General features: G+C 40.9%; 1 protein-coding gene and 1 long non-coding RNA gene across 7 annotated transcripts in view; one reads left to right on the top strand and one right to left on the bottom strand.

Annotated features, from left to right (window-relative positions):
• Positions 1-15,514, bottom strand: part of SYNE2 (spectrin repeat containing nuclear envelope protein 2) — a 323,973-nt gene that overhangs the window by 99,923 nt on the left and 208,536 nt on the right. For 5 of the 6 annotated variants that reach the window (XM_040226258.1, XM_040226261.1, XM_040226260.1 and 2 more), the window contains exons 62-66: positions 12,739-12,936; positions 12,056-12,130; positions 10,721-10,831; positions 5,071-5,187; positions 1,007-1,237 (exon numbers count right to left, since the gene is read on the bottom strand). In XM_040226258.1, the coding sequence (XP_040082192.1) occupies positions 1,007-1,237; positions 5,071-5,187; positions 10,721-10,831; positions 12,056-12,130; positions 12,739-12,936 (732 nt within the window). Of the gene's footprint in view, positions 1-1,006; positions 1,238-1,400; positions 1,811-5,070; positions 5,188-10,720; positions 10,832-12,055; positions 12,131-12,738; positions 12,937-15,514 lie in introns of those variants that run through there. The other variant, XM_040226262.1, reaches the window with a different exon arrangement.
• LOC120852831 overlaps positions 1,454-15,514 on the top strand; it is a 29,316-nt gene continuing 15,255 nt past the window's right edge. Inside the window, exons 1-2 of the long non-coding RNA XR_005718662.1 lie at positions 1,454-1,543; positions 13,868-14,393. This is a non-coding gene — a long non-coding RNA (uncharacterized LOC120852831). The remainder of the gene's footprint in view (positions 1,544-13,867; positions 14,394-15,514) is intronic.

A 15,514-nucleotide genomic window follows, 5' to 3' on the forward strand; every position in this document is an offset into this window, starting at 1 on the left:
CCCCTCCCCAGCCAAGGGTGCATGTGTTCAGTCCTGTCTGACTCTCTGTGACACTCTGTCCTGTAGCCAACCAGGCTCCTCTGTCCATGGAATTTTCCAGGCAAGAACACTGGAGTGGGTTGCCATTGCCGCCGCCAGAGGATCTTCCCGACCCAGGGATCGAATCCACGACTCCCGCGTCTCCTGCGATGGCGGGCGGGTTCTTTACTGCTAGGGCCGCCAAGCCAGCAAGAGTAGGAGCATTCATAGGAAAATGACAGCAAAGCCCTTTTCTGCTGTATCTGTAACTCTGCAAATCAGGATATTCAGTTTCATTTCTGATGAATGAACATTTTAAAAACTGAATATTATGAATAAAACTAGTATTTGCTGAGCATTTTATATATACTTTATACTCCAGACACTGATTTAGATACTTTATCTCATTTAATCCTGACAAAGTCTTAGGAGATGACCTATTTGAGGAAAGTGAAGTGAGAGGTAACTGCCTCTAGTTCACAGTTAATGTGACCAGATCTAAACTCTAGATTCTAAGATCTCCACTGCTGCTGCTGCTGCTGCTGCTAAGTCACTTCAGTTGTGTCCGACTCTGTGTGACCCCATAGACAGCAGCCCACTAGGCTCCCCCGTCCCGGGGATTCTCCAGGCAAGAACACTGGAGTGGGTTGCCATTTCCTTCTCCAATGCATGAAAGTGAAAAGTGAAAGTGAAGTCGCTCAGTCGTGTCCGACTGTTTGCGACCCCATGGACTGCAGCCCACCAGGCCGTCCATGGGATTTTCCAGGCAAGAGGACTGGAGTGGGGTGCCACTGCTTTCTCCACTGCCTCCCCAAATACTCTGCTTACGTAAATTATTTCAAAGAATTATCCTGAGAACAAAAAGTTGAGGCCAAAATAAACATAAGGGTCGGAGCAACAGGAAGAATCAGACTGTTGCTTTCAGAGAAATTCATCTACTCCTGACTGGTAAAGAGACAGGCCATGAACTGAGACCCAGCAGTCTTACCTGGCACCCTACCAACTGCTGTTCCACCACCTGTTGCATGTCCGCGTCTAATGTTTCTGGCTCAAATGCCACGCTGGCTTGGTGCAGCCACAGCTCCAGCTCAGCCACCTGATTCTTGCAGACATGGAGGACTTCCGCAGGCTCGGGCCTCACTTTCTCCACCGTGGCCTCAAGAGCTCCTTGCTTGTCCGAAAGGCCAGTAGCTGCAGCCTTGATGGGAGGTGTGGCACCCTATGAGAAATCCAAGATAATCCAGCAGTGAAAAACTAGGAGTCCAAAATATTCAGATTCGGACTTGTAAAGACCTGTAAACTTATAGCATTTCCCCTAGTTAAAAGAAAAACAAAAAAATAAGGGCAGAAGAAGTAAAAACAAAAAGAAACGAAGAAGGCACCTTCACAGGCATAGCAACAATCACGTGACCTGGCGCCCCAGGTTTCCAAGCAGCCAATCTCCACGAACACAGGCGCAGAGTTCCTGGGCAGGGAGGACGCAAACAGGCTGGCGGTTCATTAAACGGTGGGTCCCAGGAGACAGGTGAGTGTGCGCGAGAGGGTGTGTATGTGGGTGTGTGTGTCTGAAACACTGCAGCGAATTGGCCAGTGTTTAAAGTTGCGTGACACATGATTAAGCAATGCTTACATTGCTATGCCCTCTGTTCAAACAGAAAAAAAAAAGATCTTTACACACTGGCGGGGACACAAGGAAAATATATTAATACCTCACACTTTCAACTTAACATCTTAAGTGGTTAAGATGATAAAATATTTTAGCTTTCCCTCCCCCCTGCTATTACTTATCTTTTTCTATTAAAAATAGCTTGAGTCAAGTGATAAGCTTCATTAGGGTAATTTGGAAACTTTTCTTGTATTCTTCACTCTCTAAAGTTACTTTTCAGCTTCTAGATACTAAAATATTACCGTGTTAAGGAATGGATGCTTACGGTATAGTATAAAGAAAGCAGGATGTGTCTGATGTGTCCTTTTTATATTCAAACAACTAGGTTGTTTATCAATCCCATAGAAAAATTTCTCCCAGGTACCAAGTAAAAGTATTCTGATAATTATATGATAGATACTTCCAATTTGGAGGCAAAAGATGAACTGATACAGATATTTGCTTCCCACATCTTTTTCCAAAATACTGAAACAGTATTATTGACCTTTTTAGAGGAATTTTTTTAGGAATAAGGATTTGTGTTTTGCTCTACCAAATTAGTGATATCTATTCAGGGCTTCCCAAGTGGCTCAGTGGTAAAGAATCCACCTGTCAATGTGGACAGAGGATACTAGCGAGCTACAGTCCATGGGGTCGCGAAAGAGTCGGACATGACTGAGCGACTAAACGACATAAACATTTTATTCATTCTGATTATGAGGAAATGACAATGTTTTCTATATAAGGCTTTGCTAACTACATCTCAGCATCTAACAAGGCCTAATTTTGGCCAGCTGAGAAATGAGAGTTGCTCACAAATATATACCCTATCTCAACTCAAGTACCTATTTCCTAATATTTTTGGAATTTTGTTTAAACACAGAACTTTCGGTACAATGGAAGCAGACAAAATTGGTAAATGGTAACAAAAATATGCAGGATATGAAAATACCACTCGTTTTCACACACACTCTGATGAGGATTATAAGAGCTGGTTCAACAGAAGGGTCCTCTGGGTTGTGCTCATTCCCCTTGACCATCTCTTTACCTTACAGATGCCTGCCTTTTCTGCCAAAATGCTACTTCTCCCCTGCTTTAATCAGGGTTTTCTTTAAGAATCACCTTCCTAAGCAAGTCTTCCCAGTACCGTGTTTTCTCTATAGCTCATACGCAGTCGGATCCATATTTAGATTCACCCATTTCAATTTTCTTTTTAAATTCTGATCTTGAAAAAAGCAACTCATATGTGAGTTTACTGTCAGACATCAATTTCTAGTCATCTAATTGCTTCCTAGTTTTCAGATTTTTCAGATATTGTTATATCTCAGTGGCAACGATTTTGCAATCATCCTTTTTGTCACCTGAGATAAAAATCTGTTAACAGCAATTGATTGGTTAATTAATTTGCAATAAGAGATTTACCATCTGCCTTCCCTATTTATTCAAAAACATTATTTGAGCACCTACAACTGCCACAGATGTTAAAAAAAAATGACCAAATTGAGTTTCTTTGCCTTCTCTAACTCACTGAATTAATGAGGAAATATGGAAGCTGGAGTACTAATCTTGTTTTTATTTGCTAGTTATTTGAACTTGGAAAGAATCCAAAAGTAATGGAAGACAAAAAGATTATCTGTAACAGTAGAACTTCAGTAGTTGAAGGTGGTCTGGGAAACGTGCCAGGAATCAGTTCACACCTTTTTTATAGCCAAAGAAACCCAAGTGTGTTTAATGTTTAATCAGTTCACACCCCTCCCATCCCACCACATTGCTTCTGAGAAACTCAGGCCCAGACATAAATTACTTGCCCAAGGCCACACAGTTCCAAGATCTTTTAGTTCTGAGTCTACATTATTTCCCACAGTAGTCGGCCTGCTGAGTATCTTCAAATGATAACCCCAAATTTAAAAAGAAATTATTTTAATCAAAGTTTTATAACTGTATATTTTGGAGGGCTAAAAAAAACATGACCACAAATATGTCTTGTTAGAGAATTATGTCATCTCTAAAGCATTAATATAAATTAATAATACCCAATCTTTTACTGGGTTCTAGAGCTAAGCTACTGTGCTAAGACTATCTCATATTTTATGCCACAAGCCCAGTGTACAGATGAGGAAACTGAGGCTTAAAGAAGTTATTCAAACTGCCTATGGTCACTGGATTCAATCCTAGACCCAGGATTCAATCTCTGATTTTGTTATGCCTTGGGGTCTACGAGTCCACATTTTTGACATAATTCTGGCATTCAAGTTAGCCTCTCAGTCAATGAATGTGACAGTGCTTGATTTCTGTACAACACATCGCTGATTTGAGTACCAAGATCCAGTTAAAATGCAAATGAATTTTCTGGCTGTAGCAGTATTTCATGCCAACATACCAAACCTTTAAATACTTTTCCATCAATTCTACAAATATCTGCACACACCACCCCCTTTTATAAAATGCAAAACTGCCTGGCTAAAGTGCCTAGCCTGCTAAGTCGCTTCAGTTGTGTCTGACTCTTTGCGATCCCATGGACTGTAGTCCGCCAGGCTCTTCTGTCCATAGGATTTTTCAGGCAAGAACACTGGAGTGGGTTGTCATTTCCTCCTCCAGGGGATCTTCCGGACCCAAGGATCAAACCTGCATCTCTTACGTCTCCAGAATTGGCAGGCGGGTTCATTACCACCTGGGAAGCCCCAGAGTGAAGGATCTGCCGTTCTCTGAGGCTGGAACTCAGGACCTTCAGGTTATGAGACTGATGTGCTGCCTACCGTGCTAAGAGGGAAGATTTAGGTAAAGTGCCTGACCTAAATGCATCTGCACAAATACTAAATATGCTGCTGGGATGGTGTGGTGGCAGCTTATTTGCTGAGGCCAAATCTGCCTCAGTTTTACATCTTTAAATACTAAATATTCAAATTAGGAAGGCAGACTGGAATATTCTGAGCCTGCCTCCTTGCTCCTCCATTTACTAACTGTACTTTTACACCCTGAATTTTGATTTTTCTTTTGTAAATGTATGGTGCATGTTAACCTACCTTATTTAATCTGAGGATTAGAGGGCAAACACAAATGCCTTTAATCTAATAGGTAGTTAATTAATATTCACTCTCCTCCACTTGTCACCCCCATAAGTTGTATCTACAGAAAAAAGAAAGGGATACTAATGGAAAGGCTGGTTCATCCTGGCAAGTGGTGAGTGAGTAAAAAATCTTTAACTGCTCTGTACCATGCTTAGTCTCCACGTAAACATCTGATGGCAAATCTTCCAGTTCTCCAGCGTGGCAGCACACGTGAAGGTGTCAAAGTTCACAAAGACCTCTTGCTTGGTGATACAAAATATTGCAAACACAGAGAGCCTGTCCTCTCTGGGTGCTAGTCCAGGGATTTGGGCAGATGGCTCATTAGCAACAGGGACCTACCTCTGGTGTTCGGTTGGGGCTCAGGGAAAATTCTGGGCCTCGCTCGGTGTTCAGCAGGTCTGGTTCAAGAACCTGTGCCATGGAACTATCACATGTGCTTATTTTCCCAGCTGCCTCCTGTAAAGAAAAGAATCAGAGGTTCAGAAAAGTTCCTGCCCTGAAGCCGTACAAGTCCTTTCTGCACCTGCTCAGTTTACAAATCACCTACTTACAAAAATGTCTAGACTAGTCAAGTACATTGAGGGGAAAAAAGTCTGCTAATTAGGGGAAAAAAATCAACTTCTTCAAGTTTATCTTTATTTGAAGACTTAAATCTCCAAAGCTCTGTGGTTAATGAGGAACAGATTAGAAATCCAGAGAATTAGGTATTTAAATGAATTATTATGAGAATTAAATAAGATTATGTGATAAAAGTCCTATTGCCAATAACGAAGGAAAGATGAAACTTTAAAATTTGGGAATAACTATCTTATCCAGGCACTTCATGAAAAACATAACCAAATCTCTATCTCACTGCTAACAATGAATTCCAATTGTATCTAATATTTAAATGTAAAAGATACACCATATTCTTGAAGAATATATGAGTGAATCTGTTTCCATTCTAAGAGTGGGAAGGGACTTTTAAAGCTTGACAATAAAGGGAAAAAATGTTAGTATTAACAACATAAATAACACGTGCCACAAAAAGACATCATAATCTAAGTTAAAAGAGAAATAACAGATTGAGATGACATCTCGCAAACTGTTAACATCTTTAATGTATTAATTACTTTTACAAAAATATAAGGAGCACATCGACTTCTATGTAGAAAATGACAAGTGGCATGGATACATGATTCATAAAAAAAGAACATGAAAGCCAATTCACACCTGAAGTGACAGACAACATTCTTAGATTATATGCAACTTAACCCACTGGCTATTTTTAACTAAGATTGAAAATATCCAATATTAGCTTGGGGTCAGGAAAAAGGCATTTCCATGCATTCTGGTAGAAATAAAATTATCTTTCTAGAGGACAGTTTAACAATGTGTGTCACATTTTAAACGGATGTACACTTTGATCCATTTATTAGGTAAATCAAGGTTAAGCAAGGGGAAAATGAAACTTCTACAAAAGACCAGTGTGGTGGGAAAAGTATCCATATTGTAATCAACCAATCTTGACTGCTCTATGTACAAGCTGCGTGATATTGCACAGGTGAACCTGGACTCTCTGAGCCTCACCTGCTTCATCTTTAAAGTGGCAACACAACCCAGCTCACTCATTCCTGTGATTAGTAAACAAGATGACATATACAAAGCACCTAGTAAGTCCTAAGAGCTCCATGTACTGAAAACAGTAACTGCTATTAGAAAGTATGAACCAAGAACTAAAGGTAAAACTTAGATAAAACTGGAAAAGTTAAGTTGGGATCATGAAAAGTCTGGAATGCCAAGCTAAGAACACTGCATTTTATTCAGTAGATAATCAGAATCTAGGAAAGACTGGAATTTAACATGAACTGCTTGAGGAAGATCCATCAGTTAAGCATAAGATGTATAAATGATTGGAGGCTACAAATCCACTTAGAAGAGTCCTCTTAAAGTCTAGGGAAGAAGTTAACAATTGCCTGGAATAGGATGATGACACAAAGAATGGGAGAAGAAGGATGTGAAGACTGAATGGGCATCACCTGAGCAGTAGCCATAAAAGGCCAGACAAATGAGGCCCCTGAGATGACGCTGAAGTCTGTCCCAGATACTGATAGGGTAGTCGTGCCACTGACAGACATGGAGAGATTATGAGGAAGGGTAAGCTTTGAAGAAAAGTTGGTAAACGGTTTTGAGAAAACACATTCAAAAAGAGAAATGTATTTGGATGGTAGAAATGTGGAACAGATTTACACGAACAATCAAGACCAGAGATTTAATTTGGGAATCTGTGGCACAGAGGCGACTACAAAACTTATGAGAGGAGAAACTGCCATGAGACAAAACAGAGAAGAAAGAAGGTGGTAAACCACTGGGGGAAATGCCTACTATGACAGAGATGGGTGAAGAGAAGGAGCTGGAAGAGGGGCTGCAGATAGATGAGACAAGAACGTAGAGAATTAATAAAGCCAGAGGAACACTGCATTTCAAGAAGGAAGGGGTTGCTACTGCTAGAGGTCAAGAAGGATCAGCGCTAATAAAAGGGCACTTCAACATGCAAAAAACAAATATCACGGCATCCAGTCCCATCACTTCATGGCAAATAGATGGGAAAACATGGAAACAGTGATAGACTTTATTTTGTTGGACTCCAAAGTCACTGCAGACAGTAACTTCAGCCAAGAAATCCAAAGACACTTGCTCCTTGGAAGAAAAGCTAAGACCAACCTAGACAGCATATTAGAAAGCAGAGACATTACTTTGACAACAAAGGTCCATCTAGTCAAAGCTATGGTTTTTCCAATAGTCATGTATGGAAAGTTGGACCATAAAGAAAATTGAGCGTTGAAAAATTGATGCTTTTGAACTGTGGTGTTGGAGAAGACTTGCGAGTTCCTTGGACACCAAGGAGATCAAACCAGCTAATCCTAAAAGGAAATCAACTCTTTAATACTCATTGGAAGGACTGATGCTGAAGCTAAAACTTCAATACTTTGGCCACGCAATACAAAGAACTGACTCGTTGGAAAAGACCCTGATGCTGGTAAAGACTGAAGGCAGGAGAAGGGGACAACAGAGGATGAGAGGGTTGGATGGCATCACTGACTCGAAGGACATGAGTTTGGGCAAGCTCCAGGCATTGGTAATGGACAGGGAAGCCTGGTGTGCTACAGTCCATGGGGCCACACAGAGTTGGACACAACTGAGTGACTGAACTGAAAATTAATATCCAGAAGTCAATGGCAGTATAAATATAGCAAGGGGCAAAATCTCAGTTACAAATGGAACCAAGAAAGAGGAGCACCAACTAAAGACATTTAGCCATAAATGAAAGAGGAAGCACCATGAAATTGATCTGGAAAGCAGGCTCAAGAAATTCAACACATTAAAGTAGCATATTGAGGGCTTTCAAGGTGGCTTAGTGGTAAAGAATCAACCCGCCAATGTCGGAGACACAGGTTTGACCCCCAATTTAGGAAGATCCCACAAGCTGCGGAGCAGCTAAGCCTATACGCCACAATTACTGAGCCTGTGCTCTAGAGCCCGCGAGCTGCAACTACTGACCGGCTCCCAGAGCCTGTGCTCTGCACCAAGAGAAGCCAGGGCACCACTAACAGAGAGTGGCCCCCAATCCCTGCAACTAGAGAGAAGCCTGGGTAGCAAGGAAGACCTAGCACAGCCAAAAAGAAACAAATAAATGACAAAGTAGCATAATGAGCCCAGTACAGGACATCAAAATGTAGAAGATAAAGTTCCTGCTTCTCATGAAACTGTGTCAGATTGATGCCTAAAACTGTGATAAATTATAATAACTGAGGTTCAGAATGCTATGGGTAAACAAAGGAAAAGAACAGGGGGGTTCTTGGAGGCGGTGGGAGTTGAAAAGTGCCTTTATGGATGAGTAGGAAGGAAGTCCTTAGGCAGATATGGAGAGAAGGGTACCCGTGGAGGCAGAGCAGTTTCTAAAGAGATGGTCTGGGCTCTGGGAGGGATAGGGCAATGGGGGAAGGAACTTGTTAGGGAAGGGAAATCTGAACACTTCTGAGGTAAAAGGACACAACCAAGAGGCAGAGATTGAAGACACTGGCGTAAGTGTCCCCATGCCAACTATCAAAGAAAGGACTGGCCTGGGAGCTGGGCAGGGTCAGCCCTAGTCAGGAGGCAGGTGAGGGGGGAAGTGTAGATCATAAAGATGCAGAGATCCTTTAGAAGCAAGGGAAAAACATCGTCTTCACATCAGCATGAAATGATTTTCTAATGTGAGTGCATTTGCCCTCTATTTTGAGAGACTGAAGAAGTTTATAAGTTCACAAGGAGCAAAAAGTTGTTATTCATTTGCTAAGTCAAGTCTGACTCTTAGTGAACCCATGGCCTGCAGCATACCAGACTTCTCTGTCCTCCAATATTTTCCAGTTTGCTCAAATTCATGTCCATTGAGTTGGTGATGCTATCTAACCATCTCACCCTCTGCTGCTCCCTTCTCTTTTTGCCTTTAATCTTTTTCAGCATCAGGGTCTTTTCCAATAAGTCAGCTCTTTGCATGGCCAAAGTATTCAGCTATAGCTGCAGTCTTTCCAATAAATATTCAGGGTTGATTTCCTTTAGCATTGATTGATTTGATCTCCTTGCTGTCCAAAGGACTTTCTTCAAGAGTCTTCTCCAGCCCCACGATTAGAAAGCATCAGTTCTTTGATGCTCAGCCTTTACAGTCCAACTCTCATATCTATACATGACAACTGGAAAAACCATAGCTTTGACTATAAGAACCTTTTGTCAGCAAAGTGATGTCTCTGCTTTTAAATATGCTGTCTAGGTTTGTCAAAGGTTCCTTCCAAAGAGCAAGCACATTTGAATTTCATGGTTGCAGTCACCATCTGCAGTGATTTTAGAACCCAAGAAAATAAAATCTGTCACTGCTTCCACTTTATCCTCTTCTATTTGCCATGAATTGATGGGATTGATGCCAAGAGCTTAATTTTTCGCATGTTGAGTTTCAAGCCAGCTTTTTCGCTCTCCTCTTTCATCCTCAACAAGAGGCTCTTTAGTTCCTCTTCACTCTGTCTTTAGGGTGGTGTCATCTGCATATATGAGGTTGTTGGTATTTCTCCCAGCAATCTTGATTCCAGTTTGTGATTCACCCAGTCTAGCATCTCACATGATGTACTCTGCATAGAAGTTAAATAAGCAGGATAACAATATACAGCCTTGACATACTCTTTTCCCAATTTTTTAAACCAGTCCATTGTTCCATGTCCAGTTTTAACTGTTGCTACTTGACCTGCATACAGATTTCTCAGGAGAGAGGCAAGCTCTGGTACTTGCATCTCTTTAAGAATTTTCCACAGTTTGTTGTAATCCACACAGTCAAAGCCTTCAGTGTAGTCAATGAAGCAGAAGCAAGAGCAAAAAGACTTATTTCATTAATTTATCTTCCACACTACTTTGTTCAAAAAGAGAACTCTCACCCTCAACTGCTACCCCCAAAAGAGGCATGTTAAATGCTTTAACCACATTGGTCAACCTTTAAGCTGCTCCTTTAACTGTTTTTTTTTTTTTTTTTTTCCCACTTTGGATTTTCACTTGAGTTTTCCTCAGGTATGTACTTACAGGCTTCCCTAGTGGCTCAGTGGTAAAGAATCCACCTGCCAATATACGAGACGTGGGTTTGATCCCTGGATCAGAAGACTCCCTGGAGAAAGAAGTGGCAACCTACTCCAGTATTCTTGGCTGGAAAATCCCATGAAGAGGAGCCTGGTGGGCTACAGTCCATGGGGTCACAAGAGTCGGACATGACTTAGGAACTCAGTAATAACATTATCACTGAGCTCACGAAATAAATGCAGCTAATACTCAGCTGTCTTTGCTTTGTGCAGAGGTAGTGCTAAGAAGTTTGAAAAATTTCAACCCATATAGATTCCCTCCTGAAACATTCTTTCAAACAAGAAACTCTTTGCTTTGACTTGCTATCCCTGCCCATCCCCACCCCCAAGAAATGTGACCCACACAGTATTACCTGAATAATTGTTCCAGAGGACGAGGATGCCCTGCCCTCCTCCACGTCCTTGTCATATTTCCAGAGTAAAGACGGGAACCCGGAAGACGGCTCTGCTTTCTTATCTCCACTCTAACACAGCAATCAATTGATTAGCAGAGGGAGGTGATTTCCTACCATCATAACAGCATCCTCTGTATCTCTTTTATGTAACACTCAGCTTACCAGGCAGTATAATTGCAGTCCTTCATTCCACCCCCTCCTCCCCTTTCCCCGCTATTTATCATCGATTTCTTTGGCTAACTACATCACAGGAGTCCAAATGTGGTTGCTCTTCCTAAATTAGCCAAAAAAATATTCTTAAAGTTGGGAGTCAGTTCATGTCCTACAAAGGGGACCTTTAAAACAGCACTTTAGGAATTTCATCTGCTTTGGTAAATGTAATCTCAAAGGCTCTTTAACAACATGTAGTTTTTTGACTGATGTCAAAGACAAACAATGATTATAAACATATCAGCTCAGAGGCAAATATAGGTATCGAATTAGAATCATACTGAAATGCACTCTTATTTTGGCTCCAGCACCTCCTTCATTTTCAAATTTTTCTCTGCTATGAAGAGATAGAATCAGATCATAAAGCTGTCTGACGGTCAGAGTATATAAGCCTCACTTCTTCTCATCCGACCACTCAGCCCCACGTCTCCCAGGGATATTGTGAAGGACTACAGGCTATTCTGTGTGACTGTGGAGCTACTGAGCAAACTATAAAATGTGCAGGAAGAATGTCTGCTCATTACGTAGGAGACATTAAAAACCGTCAATTGCTGCAATTTTCTTCCCTTTGGCTCAGACCCATTACTGCTTTAGTTCTTAAAGTATGAAATGGAAATTGATATAATGAGAAAACTGGTAAAGGTCTCATTCAACCAGTTCTGATAGGAGTAGTAACATAGTAACATAGTTAGTTGCTAACACCGTTCTTCATGTCCTTGGCAGTGCTGTCTGACTGCAAAAGTAATTCAAATACAGAAAGATAAAGCCACCAGGAGTGCCAGCCAAACAGTAAACTCTCAAAACTCCAGAGAAAGTACTCAGAACTCAGGATATGACAAAGAGCTTCATCTTCTCCCTTCTGCCAACAAGTGTGTCTGAATTACATTTATCCCACTCAAGCCTGAAGTAGGTGTAGATGCTCTTAAACATTAATAACATAAGATAACTACTTCAGTCACCCTTACAAAATATTGGCATTGAATTTAAAAAATCCTTATGTTTCCATTCATTTTGAGATCTTCTCATTGACCTTTTAGAGATTACGCGTCTAACAAACTTGAACGAGAAAATCATTCTCCTTACTTCACTCTTCAGAGAGCTCTCTTCTGCCTCTTCCTCGAGTGCTGGCAGGAAGGACACGGAACCCGTTCTGTTCAACTGAAAGGCACAGCACAAAGACCTGCAGCTGGGTTGCTGTTCAACGTCATCAGGATCCTGGTCCGGCTGCTTTTTTATGTAGCTAATTTTTTTTACTCACTTTATCCAGGATGCCCACCCACACAAGTAGCCTCTGGGTTTAGCAACTCTCAACTCATCCAGCCAAATATCATGACTCGGTCAAATCTTAGATCCCTTTCATTTGCATTGCCTTCTGTGGCCCCTCATCAAACAATTCAAGAATGCGATTCACTGATGTAGATTCAAAGTGGGCTTTGAGAGGTGCTGGGCCCATTTCTGAGTTTGCAATGGGCTCACAGTTTGGTAGGAAGATACTTCAAAGGGTGGCTGCCACCCACCTACCCGTGGGATTTCATAAGCGCCTTCTTAGGTAACTTGGGCATAAGAATTCTGGATTGAGTCCAGCACAGACACACCCTGAGAATTAATATTCACCCGTGACTATCTCAGGCAGAGTATTTCCATTTGAAGAAATTCCTTTTCTATAGGCCATAAATATAGAGGCCATAGGTTTTCCAGATGAAAAATACTACCAATTTAAAGCTCTTGTGGAATGTGGCACCATTGTTAACTACAGCCATACCCACCTTCCACTCAGAAGCATCCTTCTCAGCCCCAGCATTCTCCTCGGATGCCCCGACTGACACCACTTCCTGTTCTAACTCTTGCTGTTTTTGTTGTAAATGCTGGTGAAGGTTCAGTATGGCAGCCTTCAAGTCCACCAGCAGGTCTTCTTTCTTCTGGTTCAAGCTCAGAATCTGCTTTTCCATATCTTCGATTTCTCCCTATGCAGAAAGAATGTTTGCATTGGTTTGGGATGTCTGATGGCTTTGCCACAGAAGCCTGCTGCATTTGGTACAAGGCCTGAAGTTTTTTCTACGCGGCGAGCTTGCACAGCTATGAACTAGTCCCTGGTACAGCATAGTTCCCTTCCCTCCAGTTATGTTTCTAAATGATCCAGGGAGGGTTTATGATCTCTCTTATAGGATGCCTTAGCCTCACTTGACACCCTGTCAATCAATCACTGGGGGTCAAGAGGTGGCTCAGAAATCTGTAACAAGCCCCATGGGTGACCATGGGGTATAGCCAGGGTTGCCTCACCTCAGTGGCCATAGGACTGACCGGCCAGAATCCACAGGGGTAAAGAACCACACTTTAACAAACTTCCAGAAGATTTGTATGCAGACTAACATTTGGGAACCAGAGAGAAAACGAGGCTAGAAATCTCAAACTTTTATTGTCACTTTTGAAGCCTTCTTTAGTTTGATTTGCTTTTTTTCTTATAGCCAAAGCTTCCTACCATATGGGAATAAATAAGCAAATAAAGGTGCTGTGAAGTGTAATTTGTTATGGGAATGATGAAGAGATGATTCCAAGCTTTATAAGGTTAAAAAATTGGTGTGACTGATATGTGGGAATAAAATGTCATACATGGGCAGTAGAAGTGCAGACGCCTACTGTCTGTCTAAGAGGATTACAGAATCATAGAATCCTGGATTTGGACATCCTCTCCAGTACTCTGAAAGGCATCATTCAAAGCCTGAGCTGTATCAGAAGACAGACCTGCTCCTTTTTAGCAGAACTTCATGTACTGAAATTTTGTTCCTAACATATTCTTTAAACCCTGTGTTCCTTCATTCCTTTTTTCCTTCTTTCTTCTTTCCATCCATCTATCCTAGAGAAATTGATAGAATCATCATTTTTTCTTTTTTTTAGAGACAGAGAAACTCCACCTATGAGTGAAAGTTCTGAAGTCCAGAGAAAGAAGGTGATTCTTCCAGAGCTGCAGCCAGTGACAGAGCACAGACCTGGACTTCTGACACCCAGCCCCCAAGACTCCAGTGCTACCATGCACATTCTGACACCATTCCCCTATTCTGTCTGAAGTGAAACTTCTTGCCATTGTTTTGGGAAATGATAACTTAATTCAATCTGAGTTAGCTGTGGTGTGCGTCCCTTTTCAATAAGCACTAAACTTCAGAGGTACAGTGCCTCCCAACAGACATAACACTACAGCCATTAGAACAGCACTTAGAGAAACAGACCAGTCTTCAGAGCCACTGGCATTATGGAGGCAGAGAAGGGCACAAAGCTGCCATTCTCAAATTGGCATTTGCAAACCCCAGGAGGTCTGCACTCTATGTGGTCAAGATCATTTTCATAATAATACCAAAACGTTACTGGCCTTTCTCACTGTGTTGACAGTACATCACATTCACTGTGTGATGTAGTAAAAGCAATGGTGGGTAAAACCACTGACCTCTGGCAGGAACCAAGGCAGAAACATCAACTGTATTAGCATTACTAGATGCTTCATATCTAGTAATTTAGCATCATACTAAATTTAGTAATTTAGTATCATGAATTTAACTGTACAAAAAGCCAACTTCAGTTAAGAATATCCTTGATAAAGAACATGTATTTTTAATATTCTGTTTGACAAAGTAGGAAGCCTGCAAAAAGCACTTCTGTTGTACACCAAAGTTTAATGGTTGAGGAAAAGCATTCCTGTGATTAAGTTTCAAGCTGACCTATCCACTTTTTTTTTTCATAGAATACTATTCTTACTTGAAAAAAAGACAGTTCTTAAACTATACATACATATGTATATAATACACATAAAGATTTTTCTGAAGAGGTAACATCTGTAGATGTTAATAAATGTGAATTCTTTAATATTGGCTACTGAGATGTGTCATCATTTGGAGGATGTACATAACAAGTCAAATACGTGTTTTCCAAATGATCAAGCATGATGTTATAAAATCATGCATGGCTGGAGATCCATTCCAAGTATAAGACAGACTGATGGATTTTAATGTAAGAGTATGAAAGTTCACTGACATGGCTCCAAATTCCATTTCACAATGAACCTGTGAGTGATTCTACTTGTCAGAGTTCAGTGTCGTTTCAAAGGATGTCCAAAATTATTCAAAAGCATTATTAAAATATTTATCTTCCAATGTATGTGTCTTTGAGAGGTTGGATCATCTTATATGCCTCACACAAAACTATATATCTCAAAAGATTGAATGCAAAACCAGGTGAGGATCTGGCTGTCTCCTAGAAAGCCAGATCCTCATTAGATGTGCAAAAATGCAAAACAATGTCACTCTTCTCACTATACTTTGTCTCTGTAAAATATAATTTCCATTAATATTTAAGGGATTACTATCACTATTTTAAAATAATAGATATATTTACATTTCTGAACTTTAATATACACAAAAGCTCTTTGGAGTTCTTGAATTTTTTAATGTAAAGGGAAATTTGACACTTTTATAATACTGAATCACTAACACATTGAGTCTGCCTTATTGAGTCCAACACTTAATAGCTTGTGTCATCTTAGACTTCCCTGTA

The sequence above is a fragment of the Oryx dammah genome, unplaced genomic scaffold, assembly GCF_014754425.2.
Source record: "Oryx dammah isolate SB20612 unplaced genomic scaffold, SCBI_Odam_1.1 HiC_scaffold_26, whole genome shotgun sequence".
Classification (NCBI taxonomy): domain Eukaryota; kingdom Metazoa; phylum Chordata; class Mammalia; order Artiodactyla; family Bovidae; genus Oryx; species Oryx dammah.